The 14,583-nt window shown below is 48.4% G+C and overlaps 1 protein-coding gene across 1 annotated transcript in view; it reads right to left on the bottom strand.

Annotated features, from left to right (window-relative positions):
- The window catches only part of Cdh13 (cadherin 13), a 1,043,248-nt gene that overhangs the window by 23,442 nt on the left and 1,005,223 nt on the right, over nt 1-14,583 (bottom strand). Inside the window, exon 11 of the mRNA XM_032888181.1 lies at nt 10,344-10,486. Coding sequence (XP_032744072.1) covers nt 10,344-10,486 — 143 coding nt within the window. The remainder of the gene's footprint in view (nt 1-10,343; nt 10,487-14,583) is intronic.

Below are 14,583 nucleotides of genomic sequence, written 5' to 3'. Positions count from 1 at the left end.
TTGCAGGCAGGCCAGCATCCGCACTGGGCTTTCACACGGGTTCTGGGGATCCGAACTCTAGTCCGATTGATTGGCAGCAAGCACCTCCACCATTCAGCCACCTCCCCAGCCCTCCTCGTGCGGTTTAAAAACCCTCATTGAGACAGAACAGCTCGCATAGGGTAAACATAAGCGGAAAGAATGCTCACGTGACCGCAAAGCCTTCAAAGTGATGTGATTAGGCTCACCTGCCTGCCCTTCTGATCGGCACTGAACACACAGCACACGATGCTTTTCCGTTCGTTTGTTTTCAAGACCGGGTTTCTTTCTGTAGTCCTGGCTGTCCCGGACTTGATTTGTAGACCAGGCTAGCCTCAAACTCACAGAGATCCGTCCACATCCATCACCACGCCCGATGCATGATTTTTTTTTCCACAATGCAATCTTTTGCTTAGTGCTGTCTTTGTGAGGCCCGTTCTGTTTCTGTGAGTAGGTGTGGGCCATTCACTTGCTGTTTTTATACACTCTTCTGTGTGAATGGGAAACTATTTTCTCATTCTACTTTACTAGAGGTGTGGGAAAAATCCTCTCTCATCTTGGGATGTGTGTATCACATGTGTTTATATGTGTTGTGTGCAGATATGAGTACATGCTATAGCAAGCGGCATGTAGGTCAGAGGAGGACTGCGAGTCGCTTCTCTTTGATTACAGCAAGGACATGGGTTTACTCGCATGATTTTATAAGTGATATTTCATTCCACTTTCATGTTTAGAGGTAATTCCTGTCTGTGGCCTAAGAAGGTGAGGGATGTGTCATTTACCCAGCACTATTCACCGAACAGAGTCTGTTTTCTCACTCCATGGCTGTCTTTATTGCCCATGTTATAATCAGAGACCTGGTACCCGTGGCTGATCTTGTTTGAGTCTAGAATGTTCCCCGTGGCTCCCACGTTTGAACACATGGTCTACAGCTGTATTGTGTCTTGGGAGATGGTGCGGACTTTGGGACATGGGGTCTTGCAGGTTGAAATAGGTCACGGAGACCTTGGAAGGCACGGCTTCAGGATGGGGCCCGCATTTCTGGTTTCCTGAGCTGTGCTGTGTGAAGAAGCTGTTGTGGCGTGGTTCTGACACTGTCGGGGAAGCCATGCCACCCACCATGCCTTCTCCACCATGCTGGGCTGCCTGCTCTGAACCCTCAAGTCCACATAAGCTACCCCACCCTTAAACAGCTTCTGCAGGCCATCTGACCAAAGAAATGTAAAAGTTACGCAAAGGCCTGTGTTTGTCACTGCTCTGGACATCACCTCACAAACCAGTTTATTTCTTTGCGCAAATATCACACAGTTTCAGTCTCTACCATTTACCAATAGGTCTGGAGGCACGTAGCACAAGGCTTCCAGTTTAGTCTTAGGATTGCCTGGTGACTTTTAGCTCCTAGTGTTTCCAAACATAATCTGCAGTCAGAATGTATAGAGTTTGCCGCCTCCCAGGAACTGGGATTTTGTTCAACATCGTGCCTCAGTCCTTAGGTCCGTTTGGAAATGGCTGATGTTTCAATAGCCCCAAATCATCCCATCCATAAACATGGTATACCTCCCCACTGATGTAGACGGAAGGCTGGGCCTCCGAATCCTATCCGGGGTAGCTGCACCTCCCAGCAAGCCGCTGCTCAGCTGCTCTGGATGCCGTGACAGAAAGCTAAGCACAGACTCCACAGCTACAGTGTTCTCAGAGACCAGCACAACCCCACTGCTAAGAGGAAAAAAAACGTTTAACTCTTTCTCCCAGCGGCAGCCTTCCTTACAGCAGCCTGTGGGCACCTTGGCATCCTTAACACTAGGTGGCGCTCTGCAACCAGTTTTGTGCCAACTTCTAGTATTAGGTGGGGGAGGAGGGCTTTGGAGAGGAAGAATGAGAGAGGGAGGGAGGGAGAGAGGGGGGGAGGGGAGGAGGAGGAGGAGGAGGAGGAGGAGGAGGAGGAGGAGGAGGAGGAGGAGGAGGAGGAGGAGGAGAGAGAGAGCAATAGCTGTCAATTGCTTAGTAATTCACTCCCAATAAACCTTTCTAACCCATCATGAGGGACGTGAATGTGCCATTCTTTGGGTCATTGTAGTTCCAGTCTGGTGGCAGATTTTAACTGTATAGCTTTACCCACAAAGCCACACCATAGTTGACTTTACAAAAAGTTCTAAGGTTTTTTTGTTTGTTTGTTTTGTTTTTATTTAAACTTGCAATGATCGTCTTTATTTTGTTCCTTCTATTTTGAAAGTGAAAAGAAATAGTATTGGGTCAATTCCCTTTTTATGTTTTTTAAATATTTGTTCTAAGCATTTATAAGCCTTAACGTTGCTCTAACGATTTCAATGGTATTAAGGGTATTTTCCAGGCTAGCACTTTTTTTTTTGGAACAGTTCTTGGAATTTTCTGGTCCACAGTCCTTCCTTCTGTTCCAAGGTTATGTATGCTTTGATTACTAGTGTGATTTTTAAATTTTCTGAAGCGAGCTGAGAGGCAGGCAGAAAGATCTGACGTTAGGCTAGAGTGCGGTGAGAAAGGGGAGGGGGAGGTATTAGGTTTTTTTAACTGTAGCTTCAGCGTAGACACGTTGGACAACTTTCTTTACATTTTTATCTCGCTTGGCTTTCTGTGACCACTGAGTCTTTTAAACATTCCATTTCCCACACCTTTAATCAGGAGGCAGAGGCAGGGGGATTTCTGGCCAGCCAGTGAGTTCCAGGCCAGCCAGGGTTACATAGTAACACCCTGTCTCAAGAAATAAAAATTCTACCTCCCAACACTTTCCTGTACTCTGATAACTTTGTTAAATTCACTAACAGTCTCAGTGAATAAAAGAGTTTTATTTCTTTTAATTTCCAAGCCTGATAATCTGCCCCTGCCCTGAGTTGCTCTGAAGATGACAGGTCTCAGGGACATGCTCTTAGAATTTCACTGTTGAGAAAGAAAGATGTTGGCTGAAGCAGGAGCCAGGCCTGGGAGCTCAAATCAGATTAAGGACATTTCCTAGTTTGATACACACACACACACACATTACCTGGGTGCTAGCAATCAGTTTTTCATTCCTGCTGGGCTCATCAATATTTTTAGGATTTTAAGCTTTATACTTGTGAGATTGGTTTGTGATTTTAATTTTTTTGCAAGATTTCGTTACGTTTTAGATAAAACAGGATCTCATAAAAACAGTTGCTAAGCATCCCTTCCTTCCCCTTTCTGAAAGAGTTTCTGTGAGATCGGTATTCTTCCGTCTCTAATGTTTGGAAACAGGAAGCAGCCATCTGCGCCTGTAGCTTGCTTAGTTGGAAGGATTTCAACAAAAATTTTCTTTCATAAATATTGGGGTATTTAAGATTATTTGATTTCTTCTTAGGTCATTTAAATGTTTAAAGGACTTATTTGTCCGTTTCTTTGTGTGTATATAAGAGCGCAAGCCTCGCTCTTTGGCTACCGTGCCCTCTCATCATGACCGATCATATCCCTTGAGCCCAAGCAAACCCTTCCTCCCTCAGTTGCTCATGTAAGGTATTTCGTCACAGAAAGGAGAAACATAAACAAGGCTATTTTTATCTTGCTTGCGTGGAAGGGAATGCAGAGGCTTGCGAATGCTGAGCTGGGCTTCGATGTTGAGGTTGTGTGTTTCGTCCCCAGACTGCTTGGAACATTTCTCCATGACCAGTCTTCATCGTTTTGAATGTGTCCCGGGATGTGTTTCCTTCAAGTTCATCCTGTGGTTGGATGAAGTTCATGTCTTCCATTCCTTTGGGGAAGTGCCTGGTCATATCTTCAACAGTTGTCCTGCGCGACAGACATCACATCCGGTCCCCCGACTCCAGTTGCGTGCGCACCCTATTTGGATCGGAAGTGTCCGCAAAGGTGTTTGAACACCTGGTCCCCAGCTGGTGGCGCTGTTTTGAGAGGTTGTTGAACCTTTCGAAGGCGGAGTCTAGCTAGAGGAAGTGAGTCTTAGGGGTGGGGCAGGTCCTAGCGGTTCCAGCCCGTTTCCACTGGTTGCCTTCTGGTGTGGTGAGATACCAGCAGGCAGTTGTTTACTTGTAATGGCGAACCCCCAACCGTAAAATTGTTGATGTTGCTACTTTGTAGCTAATTTTATGGATCGTAATGCACCTGTGTTTTCTGATGGTCTTAGGTGACCCCTGTGAAAGGGTTGTTTGACCCCCCAAAGGGATCTCGACCCACTGTTGGAGAATTACTGTTTTAGATTGCGAATTAAAGATGATAGATAGGAGCCAATCGGTTGTTTACTGCTGTGAACTTTTCCCAGACAGGTTGAGGTCCTGCCTCCTCTGCAGGGTTGTGGGTGAAGCTGGGTGGTGAGGCCGGGCTTCAAGTATAACCAGCCATGGTTAAATCTGGCAAGCCTCTGGTGTGATTCATGGCTTCAGGCTGCTCAGCTCCTAAAGGTTGCAGGAGACACAGCTCTTCTGGACCTGGAAGAGCAGCCCATCTCTCTAATCCTCTCATCTCCCCGGGACCTTCAGGTGTCGTGAATGAGAACTTAGGTGGATTCCCCTAGTTGGTTTCTTACTTCCTGTGAGACCACAGAGGTTTCGTACTGTCCTTTGAAAGTCCACTGGGCTGGTGGCCGGGGAGGCAGCTCAGTGGTTAAGGGTCCTTGCTGTTCTCTTGAAGAGAGGGTGTGGTCCATAGTGCAGTTTAGTTCACAGAACCTACAACGGGAATCTAACACCCTCTTCTGGCCTCTGTGGGCATCTGCACATGTGTGCATGTCCACATTCAATCCTGTGTATGTACACTTAAATGGAAAAAATGTAAATATGCAGAAAAGAAAGTCCAAAATGGAAAAGCCTCTTAAGTTTGCACTGTGTCTCTGATGGTTTGTATAGGCTTGGCCCAGGGAGGGGCACATTTGAAGGTGTGGCCTTGTTGGAGTGGGTGTGGCCTCGTTGGAGTAGGTGTGGCCTTGTTGGAGTGGGTGTGGCCTTGGAGTAGGCGTGGCCTTGTTGGAGTGGGTGTGTCACCATGGATGTGGGCTTTAAGACCCTCATCCTAGCTGCCTGGAAGCCAGTCTTCTGCTAGCAGCCTTCAGATGCAGATGCTCCTCCTGCACCATGCCTGCCTGGATGCTGCAATGTTCTTGCCTTGATGATGATGATGGACTGAACCTCTGAACCTATAAATCAGCTCCAGTTAAATGTCCTTAGAAGAGTTGCCTTGGTCATGGTGTCTGTTCACAGCAGTAAAACTCTAAGACAGTACCCCTCCCCACTCTGGCTCAGCCTGACTCTCACAAGTGTTTCTATTTTCCCCCTCTCTCCTGAAGGTGGGGGATGGGGAGAGGGGGTATGGATAGGAGTGGGGTAGGTGAAGGGGTAGGGGTATCACTGACTGTAACCGAGAATCAGATCCTCAAGTCCTTTCACTCTCTTAGGACCAGCCCCCCATCCCCCCTTGCCGTGTCTGTACCTCTGGTGATTTTACATTAAAGGTTGAGGGTACTGCTGGAACTTTCTAGTGTGGCAGTTCCATCCAACCTGGCACTTCTCACGGCCCGGCTTTACCGCTGCGTCTGGGCACATATTCCGGGGTGACTCTCAGTCTGCAGGAAATCCACTTTGGAGATTTAACTCTCCGGGCGTTAAATGACAAAAATCCTCAGCCTTTCATCCCCTCAAATAGCCAACTTTGTAGCAAATTAATAAACACAAGCCCTCACTTTGGATCAAGCTGAGACACCTGTTGGTGCGCCAGATAAATTGGTTTCCCCCAGATAAACCTAATTCCCAGAGATAAGTCTCCAGCAAGCATCAGGGCAGCCTTGGCTCACAACTCCCCCTGATGGACAAGGCCTTTGCTGGGTGTGTCCTTCTTGCTCGCTCTCTCTCTCTCTCTCTCTCTCTCTCTCTCTCTCTCTCGCTCTCGCTCTCTCGCTCTCGCTCTCGCTCTCGCTCTCGCTCTCTCTCTCGCTCTCGCTCTCGCTCTCTCGGGCTCTGTTCAGTATGGCCATCCCTCACAACGGTTGTCTGTGGTAATTAATCCCCACCTGTTTTCTGCTCACACCTCTGGGGGACATTTCCATCCTCTGGAGACATCTGTGACAGCAGAGTTTGAATTTCCTCATCTGATGAGCGTGTTAAGAGAGCGAGGAAAGGTCACCCAGGCTGGCTTTTCTCGGGCGTAGGAGCAACAGCCTTGGCTCTGCTCTTTCTTTCCGTGAGCCCAGCCCCGTGCAGGTACAAGTAACATTGAGAAGCTCTGTGGCTTCGTTGGGGGTGGGGAGGGCTTGGTGTCTTCTCTTTCCTCACAGCGACGTTCTAAGCAGGAATAAACCTCCTTGGTTTACATGGAAACTGAGTCACAGAGTTCAACAGGCCTCGCAGGTGCCCTCTGTGCACCACACTTTGAGGAAACCACAGAGAACACTCACTCCCCCTCTACAAGCTTTATGGGATGCCCCTAGAAACCAGGCAACTTGTGAGAGCCACAGTAAAACTCAGCCTCATGGGAAATGCCAACAACATGAAGGATGGAAAAAGCCAACGGTAAGAAACTGATGTTGCAGAGGAATCTTTCTATCTTTTAAGTGCTAGGCATGGGCCGTACTTCTGGGATACAATTTCATACTGAAAAAATGCTAGACTGAATATTAAACTTTTAAAAATTGCATTTGTGTGTGTGTGTGTGCATGTGCATGCATGCCCATATATGTGCTTTCCTGTATGTGGTATGTATGTGTATTGGTACATGTATGTATGCATGTGTGTGTGTTTGATTGTGCATGTGTGCGTACATTGGTGTGTATGTGTGTGACAGGGCTCAAGTGTGGAAGTCAGACAACTTGCAGAAGTTGTTTTCTTCTATTATGTGGCCTGGCTTTGAACTCAGGTCCCCAGGCTTGGCAGCAGGCACCTTTACCCACCAAGTCATCTTGAGTCTCTGGATAGTTAAAAAAAAATCCAGAAGTGAAAACATCTTTAAAATTAGTGTACGGGGTCAGGAGAGGCGGTTCAGCGGTTAAGAGCATTTGCTACTCTTGTAAAGGTCCAGGGTTCAGTTCTTAGCACCCACATGGTGGCTTTCAACCAGGGGATCCTACACCTTCTTCTGACCTCTGCAGGAACTAGGCATGCATGAGGTGCACAGAGGTATGAGTAGGCAGAACACTCAGACACATAAATAAATCTAAAACAGAATTAAAACCAGTGCGTGTTAATTGCACAGAATAATGGGTTTCGTTGAGGTTCAGATGTTTGCATTCAGTTCAGAGCCTGACACTGTGGCATCATGGAGCTGGCTGTCACTGCCACCCTTGTTTATGTAGCATGTGACACAGGCTTTGCTGACTGTCCCTTCCTTTACTGCCAGCATTTCATGAGACGTCATGCAGTATTTATCTTCAAGCCAGATGGGACTAGTCTTCTTGAAATAAGCTTCTTGTCTGTTGAAAGGAGTTGTTCCTGATCTCTAGGCTGGGAATCCTATGCTGCTTTTCTCTGTTTTAAGATTTATAGCCTTTGCCCAGTTTGTCTAGATTAGTACCCTGACATTCTGTACATGAATATATAATGAATGCTGTACTTTGGTGGTTAGTTTGGACTGTCAACTTGACATAACCTACAAGAGCCTCTTAACTGGGGGACTGTCTAGATCAGGTTGGTCCGTGGGCACATTTGTGAGGGATTGACTGTCTTGATTGTTCAATGAGTAGAGAGACTCAGCCCACTATGGGTGGCACCATTCCCTAGGCAGGGTGCTGAGATGTGTAAGAGTGGAGAAAGCTAGTCAGCAAGCAAGTGGGTGTGCATGCATTTATTTCTCTCTGCTCCTGACAGTTGATATGATGTGACTAGCTGCTTCTAATGCTTGCCACTGTGGCATTCCTGCTATGATGGACTAACTCAGGATTATAAACTGAATAAACACTCATCTGACCAACCTTATATCTTAGCATTGAGAACTGTCTTTCTGCATCAGTTTGTTTTGGAAACTGGCTGAATCGAGCCTAAGTTTAGCATCCCGAAGCTGGCCATGTGACCCTATGCACAGTCCTGGGTCCCTGCTCTGAGCCAGACACTGTGATGGCTTTGTGGTCTACAATGCAGGGCCTGGGTTCCACCTGTTAACACTCTGGTGCCTGCTCAGTTCTCGTCTCTCATCTTTGCACACTTGCAGCCTGACTCATGACCTAACTCCCAGACTCATTGTCTTCAGGGTTCCTAGAATGTTCTACTCTACACCAGCCCATCCATCTTTAAGTTTCGATATTACCTCTCATGATATTGTTTTATCTCAGGATGGAGGAGGGGCTTTTCTGGGCTCACTCTGGTCAGAACAGTTATGACCCTTAATAGGTCAGCCAGTTTACCTGACTAACTCATGAACTCTCCAGACACGAGGACCTCTCCCTCGGTGTCTACTCTGGTTCTTAGTGTCTTGGTGGATGACTGTCTATGAACTGTCTGCTGTCTTGAGCTTGTCCACGAGCTGGTTCAGCACAGCAATTCCACCTCAAGAACCCAGGGTCTTTTGGCCCCTTGAAAAACTTTGTCTTTGTTTAATTTAATTATTTAATTTAATTTATCATCATTGTACGTGTTTATGGATGGAGGGATATGCATACCATGACCCATGTGTGGAGGTCAGAGGACAACTTCAAGAAGTTGTTTTCTTCTTCTGCCAGATGAGCCCTGGGTTTTCAGGCTTGGTGACAAGTACCTTTATCTACAGAGCCATCTCCCTGCCCATCACCTTCGATGCTTTGAAGCTATGACCTTCCCAGAACCATCGAACTGAGCTCTTCACAGCCACCTGCAGCAGAGGCAGCCTGGCCTCTCCTTTTCCAACTCCCTGCTTCTCTTCCACACAGCTCCGACATTGTAGGCGAGACTCAAGGGCTGACTTCCCGCTGTCTGTTGTGTGCCACTGAGGGTTCATTTCTACCGTGTGTGTCCTCATGAGGCTGGGTTGAATGTTCTTAGTTCACACCTTGCTGCTGAGTACGATGAGCATATATAAAAAGCCCATGAAGTCTTGACCTAAGACTCAACACCCGGTCTTTAACTCAGAACAGCTTGCTTTCCAGAAATCAGGACGAGATACTTTGTGTGTGTTTGATTTGAACAGACATTTCAGTTTAGGATCAACCCTGATCCCTGCCCCTGAAATAGATCTTGATCTAGGTAGGGGCACTGATCCAACCTGAACTGGTTTCAGGTGTGTTCACAGTCAGGCAATTGTATCCTCCGAGTGAACTGTTAGGGGAAACCCTCTATTTACTGCCCCCTGTGTTTGCACGATTGGCCGTGGTTATAATTATGATCAGTTGCATCATGGGAAAGGACACTAACTGTTAATAAAGTCTCACATAGTCTAAGCCTGTCATTTAAAACAAAACTACCCACACCCTACCCCTGAGGCAACCCTCTCCTTCTGAACCGTCGAAGGGAAGGCCGAAATATAACCCATTGCTCACGAGTAACTACTGCCCAGAGCCTGACCTGCACCCTTTGCTTCTGAATGAACTCTCTTGCTGTCCGCCATCTGTACACACTTCTGCAGATCTTAGAGCAAGACACCAAGAACATGGAAACACACAGCCTGACGGAGACCCCAGTGACCGTTCACAGCAGACCCTGCCACTTCTGTCCTCGAGATCTGTGACATTTCTAGAACCTGATCCCTTCTCGTCTGCTTCAGTGACTGGTTCAAGCCACCGTATGTCTCCTAAAGACCCTCCCTGTGTCTGCCACTGCCACCCAGTCTGATCCCCAAAGAGCAGAGAGTGCCTGAGGCGCCGTACACTCTGCTTGCACGTGTGTTTCAGGAGATAGGTTCTGGCTTATCCACTGCCATGTCCCCCGCGTCCAGCATGGAGTCTGGCGTCGGATACCGAATTCTTAGCTTTCGAACGATCTAATGTCTCTACATGGAATTCCATGGGACGGATCTGTGGGGACAATTCAGTTCTGGGGGTCAGTGATATGCTCTCCCGTTCCATCCCAGAACCTCCTTCGCAGCTGAGAGCCGGCGCTGAGACAAACCGTGCTGGTGTGGCCTCCTCTCCTGGGATCCATCCTTGAGAGAGGACGGCGAGCCTCCGCTCTGACCCCTGGTTGGACATATTTACCTTTCCACAAAGACGTAGGTTCCCTGGCTTGGGAATGTCACTGACCCGATGTATGTACCAGTAGCAACGGTTTATCTGTTCCCACTCGCTTGTTCCTCTTTAGGAACGCCCCACACCTGACTCAGAAGAAACACACAAGCACACACACACACACACACACACACACACGCACACACATGCATGCATGCACACACACACACACACACACCTCAACCCCGATAGTCCTTCCCAAGCCACTCACCACTGTCGATGGCCAGGAAGAGGGCAGTGTACACACTGTTGTGGACGAATGGAGACTCCCGGTCCAACACAGCTGTGGTGTCGACAGTGCCATTGATGGGGTTAATACTCAGCCAGCCCGCTGGGTCCTTGTAAACAGAGTACCTGAGGGGGAGAATATCCAGAACATCAGAGTGCATCCCAATTAGAGGGGAGAGGTGGGTACTGAGCGTAGAGCCCTGGTTCCTTGGCTCAGCGCCAGGCCATTCTCACCCCTCAAACCTTTCTGTTCACGTGCTCACTGGTTAGCCCTGCTCTGCTTATGCTCTGTGCTGTGCAGGTGATGGGCAAGCCTCCTTTCCTGCTAGTGACCACCTCACATGAGGAGGCTCTTAGGAGCTGCCTGGCTTTCACAGAGCCCAAAGTCACAGCCTTTCTCCTCAGTCACAGTTCGGGCTCTTTTCTGTCACACCCTGGTACACACTTCCTGTAGAGCGGGTGGAAAATGAGCCATCTTGAAGGGACAGACAGGACACACTGACGCTTGGTGTGGTCATTGCCTCTGAACGAGGGGTAACCCCTGGTGACGTCACAGAGGCTGTCATACCTGAACCAAGGCAGGAGTGGGCGGAGGTGGCAGGAAAGGGGTGTGTGTGCACAAATGGAAAAGGGCAAGCAGAGGAGGGAAACCTGGTCAGAGGCGGTCACTATGATGCCATTTCATCCAGAGCATGTTTACTGGCAGTCACAGTCCCCGATCCTGGAACTACTGCAGAGTCAGGACCTGTGTGCACAGTTGGCAGATGGGTGGGGCAGGGGGGTAGCTCAGTTGATAAAATGATTTGGCCTTGATTCCCAGAACCCTTGGGAAAAGCCAAGCCAGAGTGGTGACGTGTGTTTGTAATCCCAGCTCTAGGGACACGGAGATAGGAGGATCCTGGGACTCAAAAGCCAGCCAACATAGCCTAGTGTGTGAGACCCTGGACAGAGGGACACAATGTCTCAAGGAAGATGGACGGTATCTGAGGAACAGCGCCCAAGGTCTCATCTCTCCTGTGACCAGCATCGGGGTTTGGCATCCATTTAATAATAACCGTACATATGAGAGCAGCCTCCTGTATCATACGGAGACCTTACATGGCACTGCACAATCCTACCGGCATAGGGTCTGCCAGCCTGCACACCAAGATGGCCAGCCCAGAGATATTATCAGCTCCCTTCACTGATAAGGAAACCAAGGCATGGTCTAGAGGACATGTGTCTCAAAGGGCAAAGCTCTTTGCTGTGAGGTGGGGATAGCTGATGGCCGGGTCTGTGCATCTGAAGAAGCCCCTACGAGTTTCAGGCTCCATGCAGGGCACCCAAGGGTGCTGTGGCTTTTAGGCCACCATGCGTCTTTGCATGTGATGTTCTATAACTTCCCATACTGCAGAGCCCCGGAAACAATGCCCCCACAGTGGTGGCCATGCTGGGGTGGATGGAGAGACTGCTCCACACCATTGCAGTTCTCACACACCCCTGTTGTCTCAACGATCACTTCAGAATTCCTTAAAAACAAGAAACTTAAACCCCAACCCCCAGAACACACTGCCATTAGCACCAGCCTTTCATCCAATATAGCAAGTCACACCCTTGTTGGCCAAAACTCTACTGGTTTTCAAGACCCATTCCAACGGCTTCCCTTGTAAACCCAGTGTGACATCTTTGTGGTACTTATTACCAACACAGGTCCTTGCTGCCTGTGGCCCAGTATGGGCTGTGTGGATTCTGGCCATTGTTTAACTCTGGTGTGAGGATGAGGTCAAAGTTGACTAGCAGAGCAAGAAATCTGTTTCTATGCCCAGCTCTGGGCTACACTTGCAAAGTAACACATTTCTGTCTCTATGATTCACAATGACCTATGAAGCCATATTATCCTCGTTCTTAAGATACAGCAAATGGAAACTAAAGTCTTAGCAGCCCAACAAAGGAAGCCTAGCTAAGACACAGTAGAGTTCAGTGCTGCCACATTGGATTTCAGGGGCTGGACTCTACCCAGCATGCTGTCTGCTTCTCGTGTTCAAGTCTAGGTAGTCAAGTGGGGTACCTGGTGAATGAGAGTCAGATTGAACACGGAGAGCTGTGCAGGTTAGACAAGCACTCAACCATTGAGCTGGCCTAGAACTCACAAATTCCATCTCGGCTTTCCAAGTGCTGGGACTGGAGGTGTTCACCGCCAAGCATGCCTTCAGCACGCTGGCTGCGTCTTCTCTTCCAGTGGGACTCACCGCGCAGCGGGGGCATACAAAGAAAGCTGACATTTGCTTCTCATTCTACAGGTGACAGGTTCACGGCGGATCCAGGAGTGACTTGTGGTTCAATAGATTTAGAATAATGAGGATTTTAAACGGACTGTATTTCATTCCCACACTACGCAACTCAGTTCGGAACATAAATAAAAACCGAATTAAGCGGCCCGGCTTTTCAGGCTGGTGTCCAGGGGTGCTGTTGTTTCTCTCAAGGCCATTTACCTTCCGCTTTCGAAGCCGTGATTCTGCAGAGAATTCACAGGTTGCCTTGCTGTCTCCCGTTCAGAGGCATTGCGTTGACATCGGTGCATGGTGTCATGATCTCAGAAGTGACAGTGCCACAGAGCTTCCCGCATTAGGAGCCTGAGATGCCCTGGGTCTAAGGCACGCTGGGGCTTTGAGGGATTATGTTGCCATGTTCTTCTATCTTAAAAAGTAACCAGGGGGAGGATGGGCGGGTGGCACAGTCCTTTAATCCTAACACTGGGGAAGAAGAGGTGGGTGAGTCCTTGTGACTTTGAGGCCAGCCTGGTCTACATAGGGAGTTCCACACCAGTCAGGACTGTACAGTGAGGCCTTGTCTCGAAAAGAAAAGTAACTGGATAGGGTCTAGGGAGATGGTTTAGCCATTAAGAGCACCCATTGTTCTTGTGGAGGACTTGAGTTTGTTTCCCAGCGCCCACATAGGTGGCTCACATAACCCCTCTTCAGAGGTTCTCATTCCTATGGTCTCTATAGGCATCTACACTCGTGTGTGCGTGTGTGCGCATGTGCACACATATGTGCACACACATGTACATGCACACACACGCATAATTAACAACCGTAAATATTACAATAAGTAGCCAGGCAGGGGCTGGACATGGTTCCGTTGGCGAAGGATTTGCTGCACAAGCATGAAGGTCTGAGCTCAGGTTCTCAGCACGGCAGGGGCAGATATGGAGAAAGGAAAACCCTTGGGGCTTCCTACCCAGTCAGTCCAGAGGACTGGAGAGCCCCAGGCTCAGAAAGAGACCCTGTCTTAGAGAAATAAGTGCTCTTCCATAATGTCGACCTTTGTTATCTACATACATGTGTACACACATGCATGGGCACATCCTTACATACATGCATACCTACACATACATGCATACTGAGAGAGAGAGAGAGAGAGAGACAGAGACACACACAGAGAGAAAGAGAGACAGAGACACAGAGAGAAAGGGAGAGAGAGACACAGAGACAAACAGAGACACACACACAGAGGGAGAGAGAGACACACAGAGACAAACAGAGACATACACAGAGAGAGAGAGAGAGAGAGAAAGAGAGAACAAGCCATCCATACTTATTTACCTGTTTCCTGAGATCATCTGAGTTTGTTTTCCCATATTTGTCTGTTTTTAATTGATGTCTTTTCCATAGCACATCGAGGGTGCATGTGTATCCCCAGTGCCTTTTCTGTTCTGCTTGCTGCGTTCAGTCAGAACACCCCTAATGGGCACGGAGGCCAAGGGCCACTCCATTGCTAAACACTGCCAAGTCCCACACCTGTGCCAGCTCACGCTGCCCACATGATCCAAACTGACAGCCGGGGAGTGGAGGGACTTCCTCTCTGCCCCACAGGGGACCTCGGCTCAGGGCCACCTGCCAACGGGCTCTTCCACGTCATGGCTCTTGAGTACTTTTGTTAAATCAGCCCTTTTGAGCCAACTGGCCAGACATACTATGTAAATTTCTGACATTTTCAAAGGCGTCCTTTTAATAAACCTTTCAGTATGAAAATACCAGCCCTGCAAAATGTTTTCTGTGCTTCTGGACCCGAAAAACGCATATGCCTTATTAAATTGAAATTTCCGGGCAATTTATCTGTAATGTGAACTTTGCTTGTTACAGGAGTTTAAAAAAAAAAAAGAATCAGATTCGGAACGGAGCTCATTTCAGTACGTAATGTAGCCTTGCGGACATGGTTTGAGTTCTTGCCAAGCTCCGGCC

Source organism: Rattus rattus, chromosome 17 (assembly GCF_011064425.1).
Source record: "Rattus rattus isolate New Zealand chromosome 17, Rrattus_CSIRO_v1, whole genome shotgun sequence".
In the NCBI taxonomy this organism is placed as follows: Eukaryota; Metazoa; Chordata; class Mammalia; order Rodentia; family Muridae; genus Rattus; species Rattus rattus.
The sequence above is the reverse complement of the archived record's forward strand: the minus strand, read 5'-3'. Positions and strand labels throughout refer to the sequence as shown.